The 13,882-nt window shown below is 48.9% G+C and overlaps 1 protein-coding gene across 1 annotated transcript in view; it reads left to right on the top strand.

The window, feature by feature from the left end:
• The window catches only part of LOC144156135 (DNA topoisomerase 2-alpha-like), a 42,367-nt gene that overhangs the window by 14,495 nt on the left and 13,990 nt on the right, over positions 1-13,882 (top strand). Inside the window, exons 4-5 of the mRNA XM_077687966.1 lie at positions 6,544-6,792; positions 12,566-12,760. Coding sequence (XP_077544092.1) covers positions 6,544-6,792; positions 12,566-12,760 — 444 coding nt within the window. The remainder of the gene's footprint in view (positions 1-6,543; positions 6,793-12,565; positions 12,761-13,882) is intronic.

Consider the following 13,882-nt stretch of genomic DNA (forward strand, 5'->3'; position numbering starts at 1 on the left):
ATCGTGACTTTCGACCGCGCAGTTCTTCCACAATACATAAATGCAGGTTTTATCCGTTGCTCCATCCGTCCTTACATCCCGAACCCGCGGCGCTGTTTTAAGTGCCAGCGGTTCGGGCATGGTACGAACTCTTGCCGTGGCCGAACGACGTGCGCAAAGTGCGCGGCGCACGATCATCCGAGCGAGAACTGCTCAGCCGAAACTCTCACTTGTGTAAACTGCGGGGGGCCGCATGCGGCATACTCCCGCAAGTGCGAAAAATCTCAACTAGAAAAAAAGATCATAAACATTAAGGTAACCGAGAACATCACCTTTCCAGAGGCGCGGAAGAGGTTCGCCTCTTTCCCCCTGGGGAGGTACGCCGACGCAGCTCGCCGGGGGGCGGAGCGGCGTCTCGTTTCCACAGGGACCCAGTTCAGCGAGTATGACCTGGTCCCTCGCCCGCCCCCCCCCCCCCCCCTGGGTTGCCTCTGGCAGCCCAACCCGCCACCACGCCGCTTGCTGAGGCAGCAGCGGTTGTGTGGCAACCTCTTCCGTCGGGACCGGTGCCGCTCCCGCCTCTGTCTCCCCGCCCTCCAGTGCGTTGGAGGGTACAGAAGTGATGGACACCACGGGCCCCGCACCGGTTCCCACCGCCACCGCACCGCCCGTGCCACCTCTGGCGCCCCGGACGCCCTCGGCGGCGGCGGCTCAAACGAAGGGCTCCCGAGGGGGGGCCAAGTCCAGGGGGCCCGGTCCGTCGGGCACCCCTCGGACATCCGACGACGAGATGGATGTTGGGCCGTTCCTGCCTGCAACGCAGCGCAAGGAACGCGTCCCGACGCCAAAGCCTCCCGACAAGCCAAAAAAGGCGAAAGTCACAGCCCCGAAAGACGACACATAAACAAACACACACACTCCAGTAGCTCTCACACTAAATAATGGGAAGAGAAAACATAATTCAATGGAACTGTAGAGGCCTTAAAAATCTTGACGATGTATACGAAATACTGCATGCTAATCAGCCAAGTGTGATGTGACTTCAGGAGACGCATTTGAATTCCAAGCACACAAATTTCTTAAATAGGTACATGGTCTTCAGAAAGGACAGGGATGGCTGCACACACTCTTCGGGCGGTGTAGCCATAATAGCCCGGAAATCCCTAGCATGCCACCCTGTCGCTCTCAACACCGTCCTTGAGGCTGTAGCAATATGCACAATAATTTTTAATAGGTTGATAACGGTATGCTCCATTTACATTCGTCCTGATTATGCACTTCTGAGCTCTGACTTCGAGGCGCTGGTCGACCAGCTGCCCGAGCCATACATCATAACAGGCGACCTTAATGCACACAACTCTCTTTGGGGCTCCTCTAGAACGGATGCCCGAGGTCGCCTGATAGAGAAGTTTCTTACATCTTCAGGAGCATGCCTTTTCAACAAAAAACAGCCTACATACCATAACTTAGGACACAATACATACTCGCATCTTGACTTGGCTATTGGTTCCGCAGTTCTCTTTCCATGTCTTGAGTGGGGTGTGGGCACGGACCCATATGGTAGTGACCACTTCCCCACTTCATTAACGTATATAGGTATAGGCCCGAGCAGTCCATCTTCCCATAAAAGGTTTAATGAATCAAAAGCAAACTGGAGCACATTCACACAAACATCTCAACTACACCACACATCCATAAAACACCTACACGTGGAGGAAGCCGCCCAACTCGTCACGGCGCACATCCTCGACGCTGCCGAAAAGTCCATTCCCCGGGCCTCCAGTGGGTCCCGCACCCCAAGGAGGCCCTGGTGGAACGAGGACTGCAGGCGGGCGCGAGAGGCCCAGAACAAGGCGTGGGGTGTCCTTCGCCGGTTCCCCACGTCACATAACCTCATTTCTTTTAAACGGGCAAAGGCTTTTGGGAAGCGAGTGCGTCGTGAGGCGAAAAGGGAGAGTTGGCGCACCTTCCTCACTTCCATCAACTCATACACTGACCCGCGAAAAGTCTGGACACGAATACGAAAACTAAAAGGACAAGACACACAGCCTGCCCCTGGTTAGTACAACAGGGGACACACTGGAAGACCAGGCTAACACACTTGCACAACACTTCGAACACGTGTCCAGTTCAGCACACTACACCAACACTTTCATTAAACACAAAGCATCATGTGAGAAGAAGTCCTTGCGAGACACTAATAAGTCGAACTCATCCTATAACACCCCCTTTTCACTTCATGAGCTGAAGGTCGCACTCGGTACTTGTAAACCTTCAGCTCCAGGTGCAGACAGGATTTCATACACAATGATACAACACTTACATGCAGACACACTTGAAACACTTCTTCACCTCTACAATAAAATATTTCCTTCGGGGCACTTCCCACGCTCTTGGAGGGAGGCCATAGTAGTGGCTTTCCTAAAGGAAGGGAAGGACCCTTCCTCTCCCGCCAGTTATCGCCCCATTGCCCTGACAAGCTGCCTGTGCAAGCTCTTCGAGAAGATGATAAACAGGAGACTCGTGTACTTAGAGTACAACGGTCTTCTCGAGAGCTGTCAGGCAGGCTTTAGGGCGGGGCGATCTACGAACGATCAACTCGTTGCGTTAGAGTCATATATTAAAGATGCTTACCTCCAGAAGCAGTACTGTATGACAGTATTCTTTGATCTTGAAAAGGCGTACGACACTGCTTGGCGGTACGGCATCCTCAGCGATTTGAAGTCCTTTGGTATGTCGGGTAACATGTGGAACACGCTTGCCAGTTACTTCTCTGAAAGAACGTTTCGCGTGCGAGTTGGAACTGCACTCTCTAGAGTTAATGTGCAGGAAAACGGTGTTCCGCAAGGTGGAGTTTTGAGTTGCACGTTGTTTATTGTAAAAATGAACTCTCTTCGGAAGGCTCTGCCACCAACCATTTCCTGCTCAATCTATGTAGACGACGTGCAATTATCCTTTAAGTCTTGTAACCTGTCTATCTGCGAGCGCCAAGTCCAGCTTGGTGTTAACAAGCTAGCTGGCTGGGCAGATAGCAACGGTTTTAAATTTAATCCAGTGAAGTGTACTTGTGTTTTGTTTTCGAAAAGGCGCGGCATTCGGCCGGATCCAGACATCAAACTCAATGGTGTCTCAATTCCAGTCAGAAATGAACACAAGTTTTTAGGTGTAGTCCTTGACGAAAAGCTCTCGCTCATTCCACACATTAAACAACTTAAACATAAATGCTTAAAGGCCATGAATATACTCAAGGTTCTCTCCCACTCTTCATATGGGGCTGACAAACAACTTCTTTTACGTGTTTTTACCAGCCTGATAGGTTCACGATTAGACTATGGAAGCGTTGTTTATGGGTCAGCAAGTAAGACATCCCTGAAAATGCTGGACCCAGTGCTTCATCTGGGGCTGCGGTTGGCATGTGGCGCCTTCCGGACTAGCCCGGTCGAAAGCCTCTATGTGGAGTGTAATAAGTGGAACCTACAACGTCAGCGAGCATACGCAGATCTTCTTTTTGCTTTTAAAATTTCATCTATGCCACACCATCCTTTTAAATCGGCTTTTTATGATACGTCTCAGACTGTACTACTCCTAAACCGACCATCGTTCTCTGCGCCCTTACAGAGTTAGAGAGGAAGCGTCAGAGCTTTCTGTCTCCTTTTTAGACACCATACAAAGTTCTCAAACAGATTTTATAGCACCATGGCATCTCCGCCCTGTATCATGCGACACATCCTTCACACATGTAGATAAAAACCGAGCTCCCACATGTGCAATTCTGCAGCACTTCTTGTATTTGCAGCAGAAGTATCAATTTTCTGAATTTTATACGGACGCCTCTAAAACTGCCACCTCTGTGTCCTGTGCGGCGCATGGGCCCGGCCTTAATGTCACAAAAATTCTTAACAGTAATACGAGTATCTTTACGGCAGAGGCTCATGGTGTACTTCTTGTTGTTAATCATATCCTTCAAAGTCACATCCCACAATCCATTATATATACAGACTCCCTCAGTGTCGTGCGGGCGTTGGCGTCAACAAAGTCTTCAAAAAATCACGTTGTAAATCTAATAGTCAAGGGTATTATGTCGGTGTATGTACGCAAATTTGAACTGGTTCTTTGCTGGGTCCCTGGCCACAGTGGTATAGCCGGGAACGAAGCAGCGGACCGAATGGCTGCTGCTGCTACACTCTCGAATACAGTAGACATAACCACATTACCCTACACCGACGTGAAACCACACATCAGACAACAACTTCGCAAAACATGGCAAACACACTGGAGTGAACAAACAGACAACAAGTTACACGTAATAAAACCACACTTGGGACCATACACCACCGACACACGTAATAGATACACTGAAGTCGCCTTGGCTAGATTACGGATAGGGCACACTCATGCAACGCACTCGCACCTTCTCACGGGGTCTCCAAGACCTCTGTGCAGCAGGTGCGGAGAGGCCCTATCCGTGATCCACATCCTCATACAATGTAAGGCACTCGACATTACACGACGAAAACACTTCCCACAACTACACACACGACATATTCCACCACACCCGTCATACTTCTTAGGAGATGAAGCCATGTTCTCTGTTCAGCGAACCTTAAGGTTCCTATCTGAAGTTCATTTCTTACAACTCATCTCCTATCACCCATAGTTTTACCCCTGGTCCTATACACCAGCCACCGTATTTATGTTTTAACCACTCACGTTCTTCACCCTGGCCCTTTACACCAGACGTGCTATAGTATTTAACTGACTTTATCCGATTTCCCTCCTTATCTAATAACTTTGTATTTGGCGCTCTTTGCCCATGTCGGCCTTGCGCCATTAAACTTAAACCATCATCATCAACGATCTTTAACGATCTGGTGATCAGAAAAGCGACCGCCGCGGCCGGGAATAGAACCCGCGTCCTCGTGCTCAGCAGCAGAACGCTTTAGCCACTGAGCCACCGCGGCGGGTCAATACAACGCACCTTAGCCCAGGTGTAGGGCCGATGCGTAAAATTGCAATTCGAATTCATTCATTTTTTTGTCCGTTGCTACTGTCTCTTGTGCGCCACAATAGTTGAGGCTCAAGTTTATGGTTTTCGGGGATGAGGCGCGCAGTTTAAACGCAAGTGTTAAGACTGTCTACTCCTAGCGGGCCGTCCGACGGTACTGTAAGCACTCCACTACATCGGTGTACACCAGCGTGTCTTAACAAAATGCCGCGCCTGGCACTACACAGCTCTACCTAACGTAGTCAAGTAATCCAACCTAACCTAACATAACATGACGTAACGATCACAAAATAATTAAAAACACCAGAAACTAACTTAGCCATAAAAATTATAATTCAATGTAAAGGTGAAAAAATAATTGAGGCAACAGCCGGTCTCAAACCACCGTCTTTGGCATATGGCTATGACCAAACCCCTACACCGCAAGACTCATCTGGCGATGCTATAGCCTAGTCCTAAACATTCGAATGACGCCGGACGGCACTCTAGACACTGCGAAAGGTTAATTAAAAATATTGTGATTGAAGAAATTCCCCACTAAATTTGTGAACCTTCAAACGTTGGCCAAAATTAGAGGGAATTCGCTTTGTCTGCCGGATCGCTGATCCGCCTGATAAGTCGTCCCGTTCGTGTAACAATGTGTGATGTCATTAGGTGCCATAAAAGTCGCCAGAGGAAAACGTTCTGAACGAGAGTGCGAAGCTGAGCGAGTCGGTAGGAATCCCTTAATAAAAACAGCGCAAAGGACGGGACACGAGTGAAAACAGACAGGGACGAAGTTTAATGAAAGAAAAAGACATAAAGGGAAATACAATGCATGTAGAAAACAAGAATGACAACATCATGAAAACGGAAATTTCGGCGGCGTTTAAGCATGCCATCAATCGCTCTGCATGCAAAGAGATTAACTTTTAGGTGGTGTGACTGTAGTGTGTGATACCACGGAACAGCAATCTGTTTTTCATGATGTTGTCAGTCTTGTTTTCCACATGCATTGTATTTCCCTTTATATGTCTGTTTTTTTGTTTTTTTTTCATTAAGCCTCAGTCGTCAGTCAGCGCCCGTTTCTGTCTGTTTTCACTCGTGTCCCGTCCTTTGCGCTGTTTTTATTAGAGGAAAACGGTTCGACTCGAAAAAGCGTGCTCCTTATAGACTTACCGGTTTAGCCTCAACGCCGCCCGTATACTCGTCCACAGAGGTTGACCTCACTCCATCGCAGGTCTGCGTTTTTTTTTTTAAGTTCAGCTCGAGTGATGCGCTCAACCACAGAAGGTTGGCCATCATAGCCTGTAGTGGGAAAAGTTCCATTTCCCTGGGTGGTGCTCAGGTGATGCGAAGCCTATATTTGCTCCGTCTTTGAAAGGCGCTCGCCGGGTCTGATCGTTAGTATCGTTTAATAAAACGAACCTCGTGTGTGGAAGCAGGCTCCACATACCAGGTACCAAAGTAAAGTTACTGAAATAGTGGTAGCCTATAGCTGTCCGTCTTTCCTTCATGCGTTATCTTGGCAACCTCCCCGCTCAGCTGGTGCAGCTGATCAGAACCCTTCTCTATCGCAGGTGTACCTAAACGGCAAGCGGCTGCCAGTGAAGGGCTTCAAAGAGTACGTGCAGCTGTTCCTGAAGGACCAAGAGGACGAGCTGGGCAACCCGCTGACTGTCACCCACGAGGTGGTGAGCAGTCGTTGGGAGGTGGCCGTCACACTCAGCGCCACGGCAGAGTTCAGGCAGATGAGTTTCGTCAACGGCATCGCCACGACCAAAGGAGGCAGCCACGTCGACTACGTTGCCGAACAGATGGTCAAGAAGGTATTTGTCCGAAACGCTCCCTCTGTAACCACTCTTGCATTTTACTAACAGTTCACCGTTCGGCAGTAGACGTACTCCTGGTTTAGCATCGTTAGGAGCCTTTCACTCGTTTCTTCAACATTCCACTTATGTATACGGCCGCGAACCATGTATGGGTTTGTTTATTTATTGTTTGTTTTTACTGCCGGGCCACGCCCGGTTGTGTTATCTGCGTTCCAAGCAAAGCGCGTCTTGCATTCTTTATTTTTATGCCGCACGGGCTATCACATTCAGATAAGCAGACTGTTTCGCCCTAACGTCGCTAGTAGCCCAGAATAATCTTCTGTGATCTACAATGTTCTGTATGTGAATCGACGGTTCTAGAAACACTCGCACCGAAAGATAAAAGCCTGCAGAGCAGACGCCACGGCATTCGGTTCGACAACACTCGCCTGCGCAAGTCACTTTGATGATCATGTCACACTGCTACCCCGCACCTCACCAGATGTCACGAAGCCAAGGACGACGCAGTTGTCTTGCAGGAGAAACAAGTTTATTGGAGCGAACTTGTGCTCCCCTAACAACTCAAAACAATACAGAGGCGGCGAAGCAGCGGTCAACAAAGTGACTTGCGCAGGTGAGTGTCGTCGAACCGAATGCCGCGGCGTCTGCTCTGCAGGCTTTTATCTTTCGGTGCGAGTGTTTCTAGAACCGTCGAAAAAGTAATCGCCTATGCCAGCCGTGGTCTGTCCAAGGAAGGGAGAAATTACTCCGCCTCTGAGAAAGAGTGCCTCGCGATTATGTGGGCCATTTCGAAATTTCGCCCATACGTGTATGGAAGACCATTCAAGGTTGTGACAGACCACCATGCGCTGTGTTGGCTCACAAATTTGAAGGATCCCTCTGGTCGTCTAGGTAGGTGGTGCTTGCGCCTGCAAGAATTCGACGTTACAGTAGTCTATAAATCCGGGAGGAAACACTCCGACGCCGACTGCCTGCCCCGCGCCCCCGTCGACACGCCCCCGTCGACACACCACCACAAGACTCCGATGAAGACAGCGCGTTCTTCGGAGTCGTGACTGAGAGCAATCTAGCCGCCCAACAGCGTGCCGACCCAGAGTTACGCGCGTCAATATCGACTACCTGGAAGTATGCAACGTCGCCGCGCCCAGGGCTTTTAAACGCAACTTACCTGCATTCAGCCTGAAAAACTCCGTCCTCGTGAAGAATTTCAGCCCCTCAACGAGAGCGAATACCTTCTGGTCATCCCGACAGATCTTCGTGACGAAATTTTGGAAGCGTGCCACGACGACCCGTCTTCCGGACATCTCGGCGCAGCTCGCACAATTGAGAAAATCAAGATGAAGTACTACTGGTCCCGCCTCGCATCCGACGTCATCCACTACGTCCGGAGCTGCCGTGACTGCCAGCGACGAAAAACGCCGCCGACAAGACCCGCCGGCTTTCTGCAACAGATCGTCGTCCCGTCGAGGCCCTTTCAACAGATTGGAATGGACCTTCTGGGCCCGTTCCCTAAGTCACAATCACAGAACAAGTGGATTGTTGTAGCGACAGACTACATGACGCGCTACGCAGAGACCGCCGCTCTTCCGAGGGGGACTGCACAAGCAAAGTTCTTCATAAACCAACTTGTGCTGCGACATGGAGCCCCTGAAGTCTTAATCACGGACCGCGGAACGGCCTTCACTGCGGAGCTTATGCAAGGAATCTTACGCTACAGCAACACGGATCACCGAAGAACGATACCACCCCCAAACGAACGGACTAACGGAACGTCTGTACAAGACGATCGCGGATATGCTGTCAATGTACGTCAACGTTAAACATAAGACTTGGGACGAAGTACTCCCGTATGTCACGTTTGCGTACAACACGTCTATCCAGGAAACTACGCAAATGACACCGTTCGAGCTTGTCTACGGAAGACTGCCGACTACGATGCTTGACGCCATGCTTCCGCATGTAGAAGACGACCTCAACCCCGACGTCCAAGCTTACCTTCAGCGTGCGGAGGAGGCCCGCCAGCTCGCTCGGGTTCGTACAACGGACCAGCAGCTGGTGGATGCCGGGCGCTACAACCTCCAACGCCGAGACGTCGAGTACCACCCAGGGGACCGAGTTTGGGTTTGGACTCCCATCCGACGACGCGGACTCAGTGAGAAGCTTCTGCGACGGTATTTCGGACCCTACCAGATTCTACGACGTGTCGGCCAACTTACCTATGAGGTGATCCCCCATGGTGATTCCGGAACATCACGACGACGCACGCGGCCCGAAGTCGTCCACGTGGTTCGCTTGAAACCTTACTTTGCAAGATGACGGACTTTTTTGTTTGTTCGGAGTGTCTTTTATTTTAGCATCGGGTCGATGTACTCTTAGAGGGGGGGTAATGCCGCGAACCATGTATGGGTTTGTTTATTTATTGTTTGTTTTTACTGCCTGGCCACGCCCGGCTGTGTTATCTGCGTTCCAAGCAAAGCGCGTCTTGCATTCTTTATTTTTATGCCGCACGTGCTATCACATTCAGATAAGCAGACTGTTTCTCCCTAACGTCGCTAGCCCAGAATAATCTTCTGTGATCTACAATGTTCTGGATGTGAATCAACGGTTCTAGAAACACTGGTACCGAAAGATAAAAGCAGATAAAAGCCTGCAGAGCAGACGCCGCGGCATTCGGTTCGACAACACTCGCCTGCGCAAGTCACTTTGTTGACCGCTGCTTCGCCGCCTCTGTATTCTTTTGAGTTGTTAGGGGAGCACAAGTTCGCTCCAATAAACTTGTTTCTCCTGCAAGACAACTGCGTCGTCCTTGGCTTCGTGAGAATACACTCGGGGCTCGTATAATACAAGTGCGCGGCAATAGTAGCATTGTTCAATTTCGTGGTGGTGTACGTTCGAGTAGTTTCCATCTTGTGCAACCGACTTCGCGGAACCTACCTGTACTACGTTTGTGCCGCGGACGGATCCTTTTTTGCAAATGCGGCATGGGGGAGCAGATCTCGTATACGAGAAAGGCGGTAGCTGGGAAAACTGAGCCACGGAATAAAGCTATTTACGTACTAAGGTGTTGTGCTGCTCAGTGCAAGGTAACAAAATAGTTTCGTGGTATTGGCGGCTGTTTTCCTGATGCAAGACAAATGCAAAGCACGCGTATGCACGTTCACATGCTCGTTGAGGTAGACCGGGTGGACAGGAGCAGCCCTCCGCCATGGCGCACCTGACAGCCCGGGAGTAGCTCCAGTATGAAAACCCCTACAAAAAAAACGCTAAGAACAAAATACGGGTTTATAAATATCGGGACAAATATGGGTAACTCCTCGAGACAGGCGAAAGGCTGCAACCGTGCCACTTGAAGATTCTAGAATCTGCTATGCCCATGATCCACTTCAGGAGAAGAGAAAAAAAGGTGGCTAGTCACCACTAGAAGTAAAACACATTCACGTTTCAAGCGATTGGAACCATAATAACGTCTAGGTATACCTTTACGTCAAGGCGGAAAGAAGCGGAGTGCACAAAAGGAAAAAGGAATATACAAAAGGACGGGCACAGGACAACACAGGAATTATCTATTAGCTTGTCGTGATGGAAAAATGAGAGCCAAAATTAGGAGGAAAGAAAAGGCGATAGTTGGTAGCGAGTTTCCTTTCCGATAATGACGTTAAACTTTTCGCTTAAGCAGCATCTTTAGAACAAGTCCAGTTGTCGGTGGCCTCGGGCTGCAGCTGAATTCGAGCATTCTTTTATTTATCTTTGTAGCTGACGTCTAGATCGTTCGTTAATTTTGAAATTTGAAGCAGAAGTGGGCTCATAATCTCACTAGCCTCGACCTTACTTTTGATATCACCTCAATCAAAATTGTTTGTCGACCTAGTCTAAACATTAACTTCACCATTCAAGTTGAGGTTACCCGCGTGTAAGCTAAACGAACATTTCTTCAACTTAGCGTCGTTCTAAGCCTCGGCTCCTACTACAGCATGCCTGGACATCAAAAACATACGCCAGTTTGCTTTGAACAACAATTGGAATTGACTTGAGATTCTCAAAGCAAAGGCCTAATTGCCTGTATGTATGCAAAAGGGACACTAATGATTACGCGGTAAGATTCCCCAAGGACAACTAGCATTAACTGAGGCTTAGTGTGTTGCATAAAAACTGTGACTAAATGTTCCTTGTGCCGTGCTAACCATTCCGAAAGTTTCACACCTTGAACAATATCTGCCAAAGCGCTAAGTAGCAACTCTGAAAAAATATTTACACGCGGGATAAAATTATTCGGTACTTATTTGTGTGGTTATGACGCTGTCCCTCTTGTAGGGCCCCTGCTGCCCTTCAACTTGAACATCCATGAGTGAAACTTACGTGCAAACTGACACAGGGACGAGAAAGGGAAACGACACCAGCGCTTACTATCAACTGAAAGATTTATTAAAATCGAGAGCACATATACACCAAGCCAGGACCCAACAATCAGGCACGTGTGACCGTCGCACATGCGTACGGCGGTACATGAGGACAACCGCCCCCTTTCCTTCTGTTCACCAACTAGGTCGTCTCTCCATTTTGGAGAGACGAGCTAAATGGAGCGAGACAGTGCTCTTTCGATAATACAGGAGGGCTGAGCTACCGCATCTGAAGTAACATAGGTTTTGCCAGCGACAGTGCTTGCTATTTATGTTCAGAGCGAGAGTGGTTAACATGACAAATGATAGTAAGGAAACTCTTAGCAAATGATGGAATGATACAATGTGTAAGAAAATTAGAGGCGCAGCAGCTAATTAGCAGGCGGTAGACGACTTCGCCACACGACTTCGGCACTTCCCTCTGTTAGAAAAAAGAAAGAGCAAAGGGCACGGAGGACCTAATAAAGCTGAAATTGCAGTTTGAAATCTCCTTGTGAAGTTAAGGGCCTGTATTTTTGGTCTCGGCATCTGGCCTAATCTACTTTTTGAGTATGTATTACTTAACAGACAGGAAAATTAATATGCTCTTTCTGTTTGGTATTTCTATAGAGGTTACATTTCACTTGATGAAACTGGATGAACTTCCTCCCCGAAAACTTATCCCGGTCAAAAATTCACCGAATTATAACCCCGTGCGCTGTAGTGAGCCTTCTTCAGAAAAACATTCCGGTCTTTTGACCAATTTAAGAACCTCAAAATTTGCTGGAAACGGTGTAGGTCTAGCACTATAGCGAAATTCATGACTCAATAGGACGAGCAAAAGGGGTAAATGTGGAGGTAACACGCATATTCCTCTGATATGGACCATGGTAACAAACGCTACTCAGGAATACCCGGAAGGATGCCAGAATAAGAACTCCTGACCCTATTAACTCTAACATCAGACGTTTTTCGTCCTGTTAAGTAATACATGTAATACATTTAGGTATTTCATATATCCTGTTATTTGCTGTTCCGTTCTTTCAAAGTTCATTCAAAGTTTGATGTTCCCTTACAGTTCTGTCACGACACTCACCCTTTGTTACCCCCCTTACACAATGCCCTGCAACAAGGGCCTGTAAGGTATTTTTAAATAAATAAATAAAAACATGTACTCGAAATGTAGATTAGGCCTGAGGAATGGTTTTCTGAACTTTACGTCAACCCGAGAGGCACGAATCACGGCCACCAGGTGAATACCTCGGCCTTGTATGATCTTGGGTCACCCGAGGCTGGAAAATTCCAGCCTGCTATAGCGTTTGCTATCTTATTAATTCAACAGGAGTGGTGCTGTTCGTCTGAATTCATCGCTCTTATTGGTTTGACGTCCTTAGGTCCTCGACGCCGTGAAGAAGAAAAACAAGGCCGGCGTGAAGATACAGAGCAAGCAAGTCAAGGACTACTTGTGGATATTCGTGAACTGCCTCATCGAAAATCCAACCTTTGATTCCCAAACAAAAGAGAACATGACGCTGCCGGCGAAGAAGTTCGGCTCCAAGTGCGAACTCAGCGACAAGTTCTGCACCCAGGTTTGTGGCTCTATACAGGGGAGCACCGCTACCAATGCTAAGCGATAAAAATTCCAAGCGTGGTAAGGGAGTGCGAGTGAGTGCGAAAAGCTGCATTCGCATATACTTAACCGATGAATACTTCCCCCAGACTGGAGAAGGGTTTGAGATGGGCAACGATTACAACCGGAGCTTTATTTTGTAGACGCTTGCTTTCTTCCTATTTGAGGTGACGAAGTTGGAGTTGCCAATCTGCTTGGAGAGGTAGGGCGGACGTGGTGGGCACCGTGGGAGTTCTACCTCTTCTACGAGGCCGTGTGTGTTCGAAATGTGCCGAGATCCATTCAATTCCGGTCGGCCTGTCGATGCCCAGGTCACCGTCATTCCATTCAAAGAAGCGTCGGTGTAGATGTCAGCTTGGTCACCTGCTTTGTCATCAGCGAGAATGTGAACGTACTGTTCGTTTACCACGTCGTATCGGGCGCCGATGTGAAATTCCGATGCAGGGGCGCTCTCACGGAGGAATTGCTGGCGGCGAATCGGAGCTGTCAGTCACCATTTAGGTATTTCTATTTCTGGAGTGTTTTTCCTGGTGGCAAGTGGTCCAGATGGTATTGGAAGCGTAGTTTCGTCTCTTCCTTGAGGTTAGGGATGGGTGGAAGGGCAACTGCTTCGTGGAGAGTACCTCCCCTTGTCAAGCACGGGAGGCCACTGGTCTCACGGAGAAGGTGCCGATTCATCTTGTGCAGAGCATCAGCGTGTGACTGCCGTAGCTCATAAACCGGAGGCTGTAGGGGAAGTGCCCATGTGTCACGGCACGGGCGAGCGGGGTAAAGGCTGCTTGGTGCACCGCGCCATGTTTAGTTGACATCCAGATAACTAGGTATATGATGGGACTCCACGTTTTCCTGAGCCGTAATATCCCTGTTGGGATCCTATAGCTGCTGACGGGAACACTCGGCAGTCGAATCAATCGTGTGAATCAAGTGGCGAGTCCCCTCATCTGAAGGGAGACAATTTGTTCTTTCTTTGTGCCACGCTCCATGTATAGAGCTGTACTTTGGGTGCCCTTGCCCTGAAACACTATTGCACTGAATGTGGCATCGGCAGTCCATTTGTACCGTGTGAACCTGTATGCAGATA

Source organism: Haemaphysalis longicornis, unplaced genomic scaffold (genome assembly GCF_048455015.1).
Source record: "Haemaphysalis longicornis isolate Haplotype H1 unplaced genomic scaffold, Haemaphysalis longicornis Haplotype H1 scaffold_1, whole genome shotgun sequence".
NCBI lineage: Eukaryota > Metazoa > Arthropoda > Arachnida > Ixodida > Ixodidae > Haemaphysalis > Haemaphysalis longicornis.